This window comes from Nesoenas mayeri (assembly GCF_963082525.1).
Source record: "Nesoenas mayeri genome assembly, chromosome: 2".
Classification (NCBI taxonomy): Eukaryota; Metazoa; Chordata; class Aves; order Columbiformes; family Columbidae; genus Nesoenas; species Nesoenas mayeri.
The window spans coordinates 66,271,755-66,287,546 of NC_137543.1; the positions used below are offsets into that span (position 1 = coordinate 66,271,755).

Consider the following 15,792-nt stretch of genomic DNA (forward strand, 5'->3'; position numbering starts at 1 on the left):
TTCTTTAAGTCAGAGTGATGCTGTGGCTGAACCAGTTTGCTTCAGGAGTCAGGCTACTGGTCCATTAATGCTGGAGCCAGTGGACCAGGAAAGTACTGCAAACCTCTCTTTTAGCTCTGCTAGACCTACAAATCAGAGAACAGTGCATCTGGCTTCCAGAAAGCTTCAAGGTCTGTCACTGATTTAGTTCCAGGATTCCTAGTACAAAAATAAATTCCAAGAAATGTGATGTATGTGCACTGTACCCTCTCAGCTTGGAAGCCCACAGCCTGAAATAGAGCTTCTGGACTATATGGAGCTGCTGCGTATCAACACACATCTCCACAGAACTGAGTCACACAAGTGCTGACTGGCCTCAATGTACCTCTCTGCTCACCCCAGCTGCTCCAAAAACTATTTGAGCCAAAATGGATCACGGAGGATTTTCCTCTGTTAACTTCCACCACTTGATTCCCTGAGCCAGATCTCCACATGCAATGGTTCATCTCTCCCTAAGTAAAAATATCTTCTACCCTGCAACAGCAAGGACCTCCACTTGAGTTTCATGAAAAAGCTGTTGTTTGGCTCCCAGCTTCTGCATTTTGCTCAAATGCATTGTTATTTCACCATCCGCCATTAACAAGTCCATAAAGCAATGAAACTGAAAGCAAACAACAGAGCTTGAGACACGCATGCACCACCATGCTCGGATCATTACTGTGAGATAGTGTTTTGTAGCCTTGACATGCAATGCTATTTATGCTGTCATCCCAAATAGTTAAGTGTATGTAATTAGAACAATATAAATATTACACTGACAACTTGTTGTGTGAGTCTCGTCATTAAATCACTCCTGGCTCCTTCTTTTCCCTTTTCCTATCGCAAATATTTTCTTTACAGTTACCACCAGGATATTACACCCCATCTTTTCCAGAAACTTGAGTAATTCACTCTGGTTGATAACCATATCAGAGGATAGAACCTTCCCCCTCTTTTCTACAAATGGACTTCCTGGACTTATTCAAAAATTAACTTTTCCCTGCTGATGGTGCGTGTTTGGCATTTGAATCAAAAGATTCTGCTACAGTGTGTTTTGCAGTATGCATAGGCTAAGTTATACAGGAAATTGCAAGACACATGCCAGAAAGCGATACATTGGCTTTAATCTCTTTGCAGAGATAGAGGATATACATTCTGCAGGTCTGGGATCTGCACCCAGAGGAGTGGGTGCAGTGAACACATGATTTCTCTCTTCTCCCCACCCACATCTTAGCATCAGCAGAGAAGCCAGCATAGAATTAACATAAACACTTAACTTTTGGATTATTCCCTCCAAGTTTACAAAACTCTAGAGCAAAAGGAGGGTATGGCACAAATGGAACCATATTACGCAAAAGTCAAAGGGCACACTGACTATTTGAAGAAGTATGTCCCTTCCAAGCAGAACATTGCCAGCAGAGTAAACAGAGTAGACAGTGAACGTCATCCATACAGGCAGTGTATTGCATTTTAATGCTACTCTTTGCCTATCAGACAGCACAAGTACTTGGTAATATTTAAAGGTAAGAAATGACCCAACCACTTCAACATATGCCAGACACAAGCTCACGAGATGATACAAGAATAAACGGCTGCTGTAAATGGGGCCCTCTTTTAGACCCTGACATCTTCCATGTATTCAGCAGACTGCTACTCTTACATGACCATGACAACATCTCTCCCATTTTGAGCACCACTTTAAAAAGCAAAGCAAGGCTCCAGACAATTCAGGACTCAGAGCATTCACAAGTGTGTCAGGGATCACCCCCAGAGTTCCGACTTGGCTTTGACGCACCATACTTCCCCATGCAAATCCAGCTGCTGTTGGAGTGACTTGAATCTGCGCTTCCTAAGACAACAGGCCTAATCTACACATGGTGTGATTTTGTTCTGGAGGGGTGCGCTTGCTCACTTCTGTCAGGGCAGAGTTTGTCAGATGGCAACCAGTAGCTCTTTGTCGCTCTCTGACAACCACCAGGTGCTACTGAACACTGAGCTCCATTGCTCCTGGATAGACACCTTATTGTGCACCACTGACACCAACCTGTTCTCCTGTTTCCAGAATATATTCCACATCCTTAGTAAGAGTAAATGTGACTCTTACTTCAGTTTGCAGGAGTCAACTTTGGGTCAACTTTGTCAACAACAGTAATGACTGGACTTCCCAGAAATGGCATCTTTATTTGGAGGATGAGTGTCTTTTTAAACTTAGAATAGCTGGTAGGAATGATCAAGACTGGTGCATGGCCTGTACAACCTTCTTGAACTTTGAAGGGGGAGGGTTTCACTGAAAATACAGATTTATTTTTTTTTTCTTTTTTTAGTAAAAGAAGAAAATAAAGGGAAGGTCTATTTATAATATGCCTATACTGTAACTTCCTGTCAGATAAACTAAACAAGGCACTTTTTACTGAATTACAGGAGTGGGCAAATATGTATTAAATATCAATAAGTTCACATTTTCCTTCAGATTTCATGGAACACGTGCATTTTCCAGAGCTCACCCTTCTATGCCAACCTGCTATTTAAAAGTATTAGTGTGTATTATTAAACAAAGATGAGATTATATCAGGATTATCACACACTATTTGTAGTAGTTAGAGAAAATGAAATAATCTCATCCCCATAGTATGAATAGTCTTCCCTCTTTGTGATACTAAACCCCACTCACTTCTGGAAGGTTTTTTTTCAGCTTTTCAAGACTCATTTTGATCTTCAGAAACAAGTGACAGAACTTGCCTACACAGTTTTCTTGACTATACATGTTTAGATTCAAAACAATATCAGCCTCTCTGTGCACCACTTGCAGCACTGCAAATCAGAAAATATAAAAGAAAAAATAAAAGATAAAAGAAATCAGAAAATAAATGCCATCTTCAAGGGAAGATTTCCAGATGTAGAAAGGCAAATATCCAACTTCCATTAAAGCCCTTGTCTTCTTCCACTATGCGTCTTCCTTTAGATTCTGCATGGTCAGTTTTTGCCTCATGCAAATTAAATACAGTAGAAACTGATACTATTGTGTACTAGAACATTTAATTCCTTTATTTTAGGGTTATTCTGCCTTTTTTTCCCCTCCAATAGATGTCTGTCAGAGTGCTTAAGCAGAAATCATCTTTCCTGATTTCCATGAAGTTGTGAACTACATCTAGTGTATCTAGAGCTTCTTATTTCATTATTTCGCAAAACATTGCTTTGCATTTTTGACCAACTAAAGTTATAATCACAGGGATGGGAAAAAGAAGAAATATTATATTACTGTTATTGATCCAAAGCCATAAACTATCAAGCACCCTTAACTCCTAGGAGCTGGTCCAAGGGCCATTGGAATCAGTGAATTACTGCCATTAATTTCAATGGGTTTTGGATGAGGCTCTTTACAGATAATCACTTGATAAATTCTCTAGTTTCTAAAATAACGTTACTATGAAATTTTGCCTAAGAGTCTCATCTAGAGTTTGCTCCTGCTCTCATTGAAACGAACAGCACAAATTAAAGTCACTATTGGGAACCAGAGTTCTGCAAATGCCTATACCTGAGCTTTGTTTTATTGACTGAGCCTACACAGAAATATCCAAATAGATGAAGGCATGCCCAGGGGGTCACAAAACAGAGTTCACCGAACCGGATCAGGACTGAACTCCAAATACATTTAACCATCAAAAATACACAAGACGGAAGCCTCTACATTTTTATATACTTGCCGTGATCTGTGGTCATGTTTTGTTACAAAGATGTAATTCACACAGGTGATTGAGACATAGACTAGGGATTGTATTTAAGTGCTTAATTCAGTTTAAATGCTTTGAAAAACACTAGGACTGCTTCTCCTGTGCTCAAAGGCCAGTGAGTTCAAGCACTGACAAATAACAGTCTAACTTAGAAAGCACACTGGAGTTCTTCAGATGGTTGATCAGAAAGAAAAGGCACTATAAAGCTTCATAATACAAATCTGAAATATCAAGCAAAACAAAATATTCAGTTCAATCCTCACAGAAAACTACCTGAATGCATAATAAAAAAAAAAATCCAATATGTTTGTTTTCATTATTATCTTTCATGACCTTTTAAAGAGAAAATATTACACAAAATTGCAATACAAACATCAGATTGCAAAAATGAGAGATTTTGGAAAGATGTGAGGAAGAATATATGAGTTTCTGAATCACTGCCATACATTTCCTAAGCATTATAAATATACTACAATTATTTCAAGCTATTAAAATATCCCATGTGTTCAAGGCTCCACAGTCTCTTTTCAAGAGCCAACAATGTCACAAGCACCACCTGCAAAGCCCTGAGAGAAAGAACGAATCCCTGGTCTGTGATTATGCAATGATAAAGATCCAGGCCCTTCAGGCATATCTGTTTATTGGCAACCTCGGAAAATAGGCTGAGGACCAAGTGGGCATGATGAGCTATCCTTCTGCTTACGGTAACTGCACTGAAGGAATAAGGTAATGTCTGAAGCGAGTGAAAAAGTTTGCACTGCCATTATGTATTTAACAGCTATTCCAGCCATTAGTCTATTCCATTTTGGTGCAGTCGGTCTAGTGCTCTTCATGAACACTATGTTATTTACTTGTCACTATTAAGCATGCAATAATGATCCAACCGTACTTCAAATATATGCATTCATCTGACTTAGCATTCTATAAGCATCCATTTATTAATTGCTTAAAAGCATTCAAAGCTACAGAGCAAATAGGCAACATGACCCTGATTCTTTGCGTCCCTAGAGTACAAAACTGTAAAAATGTAATTTTTAAGAAACTGATACTCAGTCCAGAACAAATAGGGCATTTTTTTCCTGAATATTTTAATGTTAACTACCTTGTTCAGAACCCCAAATCTGTAGAACTTCAAAATATATTGACTGCAATGAAGTGCAGCACCTTATTGATTATGATGTTACTGTATGAAGAAGGAAGATCTTGCCTGGGCTTCTCTACTTCCTATGCATGTGTTATATTTGTAACAATTTCATCCAAGGTGAAGATTTAAATAGAATAATGTAATGAAAACAGGATTAGGAGAACTACGACTTTCTTCTAACAAGCACCTCACTTTATGAAACAGGTAATGCCATTCAGAAAATCCCCCACAATTCTTTTTATTATGATTGCAGAGTTCCCTGAGATTCATTTTTTTAAGGAAACGAACAGCTACTCTAGGCTGATCTCGCCTGTATTCCCTTTGAATATCTCATTCTTGTTCACAAAACGCAACACGATGGCAGCATGCTTTCTCCCAAATTACCGCTTCAGCACTATTGCCCTCCATGCATTTTTGCTAAGAGATATCTGAAAGAAAAAAAACAAAACAAAACAAACCAAACAAACAAACAAAAACTATGACAAATATGTCAATAAAAAACAGCCACGCTAGAAGGAGAGGCTTTTGCAATAATTTTGGGGACAGAGACACTGTCACACAGCAGTACAGCCTGTCACTGCTACTGTCAGCTGGCTCCCCCGGATCCCAAGAAACGAAGGGGAGAGGAAAGGGGCTTCCTTAAATCACAGCCAGGAAGATTTTCAGTAGTCGCTTGCTTTGCCGGGGGTTGTCTTGGAAATGAGCCCCCGACACCAGCATTATACAAGAAACGGCTGCCATCTTCAGGAAAACCTCGACGTTGAAGCAGCACGTTCCCTCCGCAAACACCCGCTTATTGAAGTTGTGACCAAAACCAAATGCAGTTGTGAGTGGTTGGCGGTGGGAACCCACTTAACCAAGCCCTTGCCTCGCTCCCTGCTTCTCTCTCTACCGAGTGAAGATGTTCCCCAGCGCAGCTCCGCGCAGGGCTCCTCTCCCAGGGCGGCCCGCCCGCCGGCCCCAAGCAGCGCTCCGGTGCCGGGCACCTCTCAAGCATCCCTCCGCGCTGCCGGGCGCTCCGCGGGGAGAGGGACTGCAAATTTAACTCTTTCCGAGGAGCACCTCCGCGCCCCGGCGCATCTCGCCTGAGCCCCGCCGCGGCCCACCGCGCACCCCACGGGCGGGAGTCCAGCTGCCCCCGCCGTCCCAGCCGGAGGAGAGGGAGACCCGGCGAAATCCTGCCAGAGCCTCCCCACGTCCTCCTGAAGCTACGGCTCCGGCCGCTGCCCTTCGCGTCCCGGCGCTGCATAGCATAAATCGAGATAGCAGCGTGTGCCCGGCGGCGGGGAGGGGGAGTAAAGTGGCCGGCGTGCATCTGTTGCTGAACGGTCAGCGGCTGGGAGAGCGATGTGGTCGCAGCTTTGCTGGGCGAAGGAGCGCCAGCGAGAGGCAACCGCGTACGTGGGTGCCAAGGGCAGCGCATCCCAGCCGCCACCAGACATCTCCCACACACGGGCACCCTCCCGCGCCCACCCCCGCGCTGCAAGCGGCCCCTGCCGCGCCGGGCAGGTGCGCTCGAGAGGCGAGCGGCGGGGCGAGCTCCGGCTGCTGGGGGAGCCGCTCCGGATATGCGGGGCGAGCAGAGTACGGCCCGCCAGCTCCACTTCCTCTCCCTCCACCGCCGGTCCCTCCACATCTACCGGCGGCTTGCGGGGCCGGGCGGGCAGAGCGGGCTCGGAGGCGCCCGCGCACGGCCCCGCCGGCAACGACAGCCCCGGCTCGGGCGTCCGCGCTGCCCTTGCGCCCCGCCGCCCGCAGTGCCCCGGGACTGGGCGGCGGCGCCTCCTCCCCCTGCGCCCGGCGGTGCGGGGCCCGCGGCGGTCCCTACCTCCGTGTCGTACAGCCGCAGGTCCAGGAAATAGGGGTTGAGCAGGGACTCGTTGCGGATCTGATCCATGGCCAGCTGCACGGCGGGCAGCACTCCCCGACCGATCTTGCTCTTCTGGTCCTCCTCGGACTGGCTGAGCGGCATCAAGCCCATGATGGAGATCGGCGTGGTGGCGTTGGGGGGCAGCCCGGCCGCCCCCCGGGAGCTGCCCCGCGTCCAGCCCCAGCCCGGCGGCGCCCAGCCCAGGCACAGGAGCAGCAGTAGCATGGCAGGGTTGGAGGTGGCAGCGGCCGGTCTCCGCGGAGAAGGATGCATGCTGCTGGACAGGAGGGAGGAGGAGAACTGAGGGTGGGGGGGACGGACAGAGCGGCGGAAGGGAGCCGAGCCCCTCAGTCCGGGCGCATCTCCCAGCGGCAGAAGCCAAGGCGGGAGGGAAAGAGCCGCCTCTCTGCTTCCTCGGGAGCCTCGGGGTCTCCACTGCCTTCTCCCCTTCCCCTGGCAATAATCCTTCTGGCAATGGCGCCTACTCCTTCCCAGGTCTGCCAGCTGCAACCACCAGGAACAATAAATAAATAAATAAAACCCCACCACCACCACGCACACACAGACACACTCCCCACCACCCTCCTCCTCGCTCCCCAGCGGCAGAGCAAGGGAGCGGGACCTCCCTCTGTTTCTCCGGCTGCTCTCCCCCCTCTCCGCTCAGGGAAGGACAGCACCTCTGAGGCGCGGAGGGGGGGCCCGAGCAGCGCTCATTGAACACCTCCCTCTTCCCCCCTCCTCCTCCTCGAAAAGGAAAAAAAATAAAAAGGATGCTCCGGCAGAAAACGCCGAAGAGGAAAAAGCCCCCCCTAGAGCCGGGGAGGAGGGGAGCGGTGCCGAGCCGAGGCGGGGGTGCTAGTGCCGCATTCCCCGGGAGCCGGGGCAGCACAGCGGTCGCAGGCGCCCCGCGGGCCGGGCAGCCCCCGCCGCGGGCGGGAGGTGCCGCCTAGCGCCCGTCCTTCGGGTCGGGCAGAGCCGCCGAGCAGGATGGGCAGCCCGGGGCCGGGGGCAGAGCAAAGTGTGCGGCAGCGGGGCCGAGCCGGGCCGAGCTTCCCTCAGCATCAGCATTCAGCGCCCATGGGTCGGGCACCTTCTCCAGGTGGAGCTCCCAATGCCAGCGCCGATGGCGGCGGGGCCGCGGGGGGGCGTTCCCGCCGCTGCCCACCCGCACAACCGGCAGGTGCCGCACGCCTCGGAGCCCGCGCTCTCCCCACGCGCGGAGGCGCGGCCGCCCCACGCGCGACCCGGCAAAGCGCGCGCGCGCGCGGACCCGCTCACACGCGCTGCCCCGCGCCGCCACAGCGCGCCCGCCCGCTCGCCCCCGCGCACACGCGGTTCGCGAACACGCTCCCACCCCGGCGCGGCTGCTCCGCCAGCCCCGCACACGCACAGCTCGGGCTCGGGCAACTCTGCGGCGACGCTGGAGCCGGGCGCTCCGGCAGAGCACAAGTCGCGACTCTTAATCTTTGTTTGTTTGTTTGTTTTACCCCGCAGAAGGGGCGTTTTTCTGGAGCCCGGCGAAACACTAAAGCTGCAGCAGCACGCTGGAGTTCCCCGGAGGGTCTGCCACAACGCTGCGAGTAGCCCGGCGCGGATGAGCCCTTCTCACGCCTGTTCTCCCAGCTACTTACCCCCGCGTCCCACCTCTTGTCCAAGGCTTTCTGCCCCGCTCCCAGTGTGTCTCCCCACCCCCGGGAACACATCCATGCTGCTCACCCACCACTGTGGCTTGCGAAGACCCTGACCCACAGCCCACCGAGGAGACCCAGGAAGCGACACAGGTCACCACACATTTCATGGCAGGTGGATCCCACGCAGACGGCATTACTGGCAAAATGCAAAGCTTTGCTTAACTCTGCCTTAGGCACCTCACTTTTTATACATTTGCATAATTTTCCTGAAGTCACTCACAGCAAACCTTTGAAGATAATTCTAATACATCTAATTTATATCACATATGTGGCAGTGACATCTGTGCAATAAATTGCAAAGAATCTTCATAGGTTAATAAATTCTAAGATCATGACTTGACCTTGGGCTAAAAGGCCTCAATAACACTCACTGCTTTACAGCCTTTCCCTCAGAATGACTTCCAGCTGCGTTGACTTAAAAGCATCAGTAATGAAGAGTCCACCACATCTCTGGATTAACCATTTCAATCATTGATAAGTTTGCTAAGAGGTGTATCTCATCTTCAGTATCAATTTGTCTTTTTTCCAGCTTCCAACCTCTTATTCTTATCACACCCTCCTTACCTGAAGGGGAGACAGTGTCAGCGATCTTCTCCCATGTGCGTGGACTGAGATTAATCACTACCTTTTGCTTGTTAATAAATAATTAGACTGACTTTCCTTCACCTCAGGGATCATTCTTGGAGGCATTTCCAAGGCATCTCTCCTTCCTCCACTTTATGTGTGAATGTCAGCACTGGGCCACCAGCAGCAACCTCAGCATCGGCTGCTTCCGAGGGCTGGGCAGGTCAGGAGAGTCAATCCCTACAGGCAAACCAGCCAGTCTGTTGTCCCTGTGGGGCTGCCTCTTTGTGGAATCCTCTACACTGTGTTTTGGATCCGTTCTGCCTAAAAGCATGACCTCCTCCTTTGCTCCTCTGCACCGGACTTTCCATTAGGATAAATACAACCATGTGCTTTATTTGTACAAATGACCTGTCCAGCAGTTTCTTTGTCATCCACAAACCAGTAACTTATTTTCCTCCAGAAAACGGATTATCATTATGCCAAGAAGAGATCTTCCTAGGATGACAACAGGAACAGGTGCCATATTGATTTTGTATAATGTTATTTTTAATCAGAATTTCATATGCTAAATGATGTTTCACCATTCTCAACCTGATCTGCAGCAGATACCAAGTTTGTCAAAATCTGTTTCACCGAAAATCGTTCTTCACTGTTTGTATCCTGTATCATTCTGTGATATTCTCCAGTGCTTGGCTACCAGGACTACAACTACTTGGATCACTTGGATTATTTTACAATATTGGCACGATATTAACACACGCACTCACACTGTCTCTGGAATGTCATCAACTTTTTCTTTTACTTTTTAAGCAATTTCCCAGCATTTAAGAACTCAGTCTGAAAGCAAGCTTGGGTCCAAGTTATGTGGTACAACAGGATTAATACCTTGAATATTACTAACAACTGCTCGATATCCTTCTGTGTTACCAATGCAGCAGCAGACATGCTTGTGTTATTTTAAGCATCAAATGCACCTCCTTGCTTCTTTCCAAGCACAGGTTGGAAAGAATTATTGCACAGTTCCACTCAGGATAAAACTTGAGGTTGGTCCTCACGTGGGAGGCTGAGCCCAGCTGCTGCTGGTGCCCACACCGCCCACCAGAAAGTCAGGTGCAGGGGAGCTGGCTCAAGAAAACACACCGTGACAGTGCCATGCCATGGAGCTAACACCATGGAGTACAGAAACAGTTCCAAAATCAGGCCCAGGAAAACAAGGTTTACCACCATTTGTCCAGAAACCTAGGGCAGACTTTTCAGAGGTGATCTCTGATGATACCTTCCTCATTTTGGGGGCGCTTGGCAGGAGATCCTTTCTATGCATCATTCTGTGCATCGTTCTGCCCGTAACGTGAGTCTGGGGTGACTGTTCATCCATCTGAGCATTTCTGATGTGAAGGTGACCACCTTTGGTCACATGAATCCCATCTCCTGTGCCTGAACTGCAGAAGGCTGGAGTATTGCTGGGTATCATTTAAACCAAGCAAAGCTACACTTCAAATTAGAGTATTTAATAATGTGGTACTTCGGACCTCAATCTTTTTGTCACTGCATTCCCTGTCAGTAAGACTGGAGTGCTCTTCCTTTGTGCTTATACTGTGAAGACAGAATGATAAATATTTGGGAAGCACTAAGACACTAACATCCAAGCGCCTTTAAAAAAAAAGGTTAGGAAAATAACCTTTATTTTTCAGGCTAGGGATTTACTATGGGGAAGTAAATAAGGCCATATATTGAACAATGAGGATTAGGCAAAGTAAGCCTCTCGAAATCCTTCCTGTATACTCAGTGAGGCATGACAAAGACAGTTTCCGTATCTTTTGCAAAAACGCAGGGAACATAATGCAAAAAAATCATGTTATTAAAGACAATAGTCCAATAGATGCACTGAAGCTAAATTTAGATTTAACAAAGAAATATATTTCTGAAACTTTCAAATATTCCATTTGCAATACTATCCAAAACTTTCATATTGTACGCTTATAAGTTTTCAACAAGATGTATACATGTATTTTGTAAAACCTGCTTCTTTCCAATTCTCAGCACTGAGAAATGTCTTCTTTCATAGGTACTATCCTTTATTTATGCATAACGGATGCCCAGGTAGCAGCTTATTTTAAATAAAAAGGAGGCCTAATGGAGAATTGCACCAAACTGCTTATTAGATTGTGTCAGACACAGCTGACTTTTTTTTTTTTTCCCTTAGAAATCCCCAGTATGTTTTGCTACCATGAAATCAGTGAAGTGCATCTCCTGGGATTAAATCTTCTAAAGCAGCACACAGCCTTTATCCGTCATGCAAAAAGGCTTTAAGTTCTTATTTGAGGGTCTACACCAGACACCCTCTGTACATGTTTATTCCTTGTTGGCTAAAATATCAGTTCATGAGAATTGTAAATAGAGCCCTTTGCTCAAAAATCAAATGTCACTTTCTTCCCAGCATTTTACCCAGTCACTTCAGCATTTCAATTATGTGAATCCCTTGTTTATATTTCAGTAAAACCAGTTATGTCCAATATCTTCCTGCTAATGATCATTTCCAATTTCTCTCAGTTACTATTAAGTCTTCTCACAGTGCATGCACAGTTAACATTTTTTGTTCTTTATATATTCTTTATATTTGATTATCACAGAGTACCTAATTCATTAATTAGAAGTCGAAGTATCTGTACTGGTATGACTGTCTTGACTACTTTTTCTTCAGCTGCAAGCTAAATACCTTCAGAGCACGGATAAGTTCAAGAAACCTAGAAAACTGATTTTTCCCTTACCACCAAGGAATTGCATCTGCTGCAAGTCCTCTCCCCTGCTGGGAGATGGTCTGATGCTCCATGAAATGTCACACTACCTAACAGGCCAATGAGTCACTTCCCTCATCTTCCATCTTCTTTCTTCTTGTTTTTGGAGTTTGGAGAAGTCACTGAGAAAGTCCTGCTCTGTTTTTGTCTCCAACCCCCTCTGGAAAACCTGGAAGCCTCTAAAAGTATGTCATCTACAGCCACGTCATTCCTGTCAGTGTTGACTAGTCTAAATAGGCATTCTCTATTCATATAAATGTCAGTGAGTAATGGATTGAAAAAAAAAAAATTAAAACTGTTGAGCTAGGCATAGTAATTTTAGTACTGCATAAACATACATAATTGTTTTCCTCTGTAAATGGAAAGTGGAAGAATACTGCAGTGCTTTAATTCAAAGACAGCTATTGCTCTTGCAGCCAACTGCTAGCACCTTGACAGAACCGGGGGAGCTCTGCTATCGCTCTCTTCCCTCTCTCCCAAGGACTTTCCTACCTACCTCAGCTAACTTGCTAGGACAGTCAAAATGTTGTCTTTGTTACGAGCCTATACAGCGTACTCAGACACTGCCAAAAAACCCCACAGCTGCGTGAGTATTTCCACAACTGCATGATCCTAACCCTGTAGTCCTGACATCTTGATTGCTACATCTTTATGTCAGCTTATCAGAACAAAGCTCGATTTCAAATTAGTCTCCCGGTCTAAAGGCTTTAAGAGAGACAAATGAAATTAAAAGAACATCAGTTTTTGACTTACCAACCCAGCAGTATCACTGCCCCTGTTTTCATACATAGCGAATAGGGGCACAATCCCATCAGTCCTGGTGTTACCAACCAACATGAATTTCACCTTCCAGTAAATCCTATAACTTCCTATAAATATAACTAAAATTGAACACAGTTTTGAGTCTTTGTTTCAGCTGAGCTAACAAGAAATGCTGCTTCCAGTTCATGTTGACCGATGCATATATAGTGATGAGTGCTGCTCTAAGTGTTTGTGCAAGATCTAACAATGCTCCACCATAATGATTCAGCCAAGAGTGCACATATAGAGGTTTTAGAGAAAGGCTCATGTACTGCCTTCTGTTGAAGTGAAAACCCAGTAAGTTCTAGCCCATGTCAAAGATCCACAATGTTTAAACACAAGGAGAATGGTAGAAGAATAAAAGAAAAAAAACAGCAAAAGTTACCTGATGAGATCAAAGAAATTATAATTAGACACCAGACTGCAATCAGCATTACATTTTTTTTTAAATAAAGGAATATAAAGCAAAAAAATAAACATTGAAAAATAATTTAATTTTAATTTTTTTTTAATTCCAAAAAATCAGCAAGTTCAATCAGTATTTACACATTATTGCACAGTTTAGTTCTGTGGAATACTTCTTCTGGCTTAATCTTTTGTGCCTCAACTGTGCCAAATATGCTCCATACCTAGGGACATCACACAAGGGAAAGTGACCTGGGAGAACATAGAATCATGCTCATCCAATATAATGCTTAAAAAAGGGCAGTAAACATGGGAGGGGTTGTATTCAGAGCTGGGCAATGAGGAAGGAATTCCATACATCTGGAGGACAGATTTCTTCATCTCTATCCTAGAATTTTATACAGCATATTGTGCACTGGGATTACACCTTCTTAGGACAATTTGTTCAGTTGATCTCACTATGTTTTAAAAATGTCCTTGTTTTGAACACAGGGGTGGTACAAAATGGAAGAAGGACCCTCGAGATTTCCCAGTTTGTGCTGCCAGTCTCCCATTACTTTAATCTAAGGTTATCAATAAGCTTGAGTTGCACATTTTAGTTTTATGGACGCTTCACATGGTTAGTGGCAAAGGGGGAAAAAATGCAGCTCTAAGAAAGATGAATACTAAGAAAGGGGGGATTGATTTGGACCATCTGGAAAGTGTTCCTCTCTCTCTTTCAAAGAGAGCTCTAGGAGGCCAGAACCAGATGAAGTATAGGTTTGTGACTGAAGTCCTCCAGTTTTTCTGTTTCTGTGAGGCATCCAGCCCTTTCTCTGCTGAGGAGAAGCCTGAAGTCCAGTCCATTTCACAGCAGGTAGCCCTGACCTCCCACAAAAGCAAGTTTCAAGACAAGCATTGTGACTTAGACACTTGATGGAGTCCTTCACCCTCCAAACCTGAAGCCAGACATTCCAAGGAGAAAAATGGTAAGTAGATGGACTAAAAGGCTAACACAGGAAGAGCAAGCCAGTGACGTTAGTGCATTTAGTGTCTGCTTTTAAACTCATTGATAAGTGTGTTTGCCTAGCAAATATTCAACCCAGGCTAGCAGGTTTGCAGCTCAACTGCATGTAACTAGAAGCCCAAAACATCAATACTTCTCTCTAAACAAGTGCAGAGTGGGAAGACGTATGAAAAATAATTTCCAATTACTAAGTTTAACTTTCATACCACTACCTGGTGATGAAGTCTTTAAGTCTCAAAACTAAGAAAACCTCATTGATCATGAAGATCAATGGGAGTTTTGTCTACAGTTAAAATAGCTGGGCTATCATTAACTTAGTAATGTAATTCAATCAACAGTCAAGAAGGCATAGCAGAAATGAACAGAAAAAAATAGCTGTGTTGCTGGACCTCTCACGGTTCTCTTATGCAGCCACCCAGTTTTGATTTGTGGGTCCAGAAAATGCACACCACTGCTGCTAGCAGGTGAAGAGAAGCATTAATGAATTCAGGAAAGGGAAATTCATAGACCATAACATGAAGCAGTCTTCTCCTTAGTCTTCTCCTAAGTGCTGCAGAGGTCAGAGCCTAAGAGAACAGGGAAATTATTAAAAGGAAACCACTGACCATATGAAAAAAAGTTGTAAAGACAGTTCCCATTCTTCTGAGTCACAAAAAATATTTTATTAATTCTAACATCAATTTCATCAGTTCGGCCCACAGAGACAAAACTTTAAAGGTGCTCACAAAACCAATCTGTCTACATGGGTTTAGAAATACCTTGGAAGAACCTACATATGCATCTCCAACAGGCAGAACCCCTCCCTCCACACTCTAATCATATAAATAGGTATGCCAAAATGGCATGAGCTTATGAGGATTCAAAGACAAGGCTGTATGTACATTTTTTATAGAAGACATGAACAAAGCCAAATAACAGAATATATCCCAAACTAATCAAAACAGATGCCAAGATTTCTGAGGGGAAAAAGGTCGAAATCTTCATGCTTCTACACATAAGCACACCTCCAGTTGATAGAGAAAACCACTTTTCTTATGAGCTGAAACCCTTTTAATCAACATTGTGATGGTCAATGACCAAATACATTGCTATACACACTATTTGTCTGGTTGGGTAAGGCAGATCCCACACACCACAGCAGAAAACATCTCGTACCGCTGCAGATTAAGTCCCATGTTTTCAATAGCACTATATGTGCTGACATGAACGACTTATCAGAAGAGGAGTTCCCAGACACAATGCAAGTTATATCTGAAAGACAATTCTTTTCACATTGATTTCAGCTGCATGTCAATTAGTTGCAAAACCATTTTTGTTTCTAGAATCATTTTTATACGAACCATTAAAAATTTACAATTTAAAGATATAATCTCTTAGATTCATTTTCTCTAACTGTAATTTTGAAATTGTCAAAATAATTATTGCTGGTTTGATGCATGCTGAAAATCAACATAATGTCAAAGTCATGCAGTCTGTGACACAACTGCACAGCTAGATCCATGTGAATCCAAACAGCTTTTCCCAGAGCATCGCCTTAAATATTGTTGCCTTATTTCTTTAAGAAAGAAGAGAAAATCCGCAATTTATTCCCAAACCAGACTTAAGCATGATTAGAAATCTGTCAAGTGCCATGAGCATTTAAAATTGTCACAGCATTTTACGTATAGTATTGTCAAGCATGTGCAATCTGTATGCATCTAGATTGTTATTTGTGCAAAAACATGCAGACCTACTCTGCCTTCATGTGCAAATCCACACTGTCTT

The 15,792-nt window shown here is 44.9% G+C and overlaps 1 protein-coding gene across 1 annotated transcript in view; it reads right to left on the reverse strand.

Annotated features, from left to right (window-relative positions):
- The window catches only part of GABBR2 (gamma-aminobutyric acid type B receptor subunit 2), a gene marked incomplete at both ends in the record, with an annotated part of 486,339 nt that extends 479,303 nt beyond the window's left edge, over positions 1-7,036 (reverse strand). Inside the window, one exon of the mRNA XM_080339746.1 lies at positions 6,722-7,036. Coding sequence (XP_080195872.1) covers positions 6,722-7,036 — 315 coding nt within the window. The remainder of the gene's footprint in view (positions 1-6,721) is intronic.
- Positions 7,037-15,792: the final 8,756 nt, after the last annotated feature.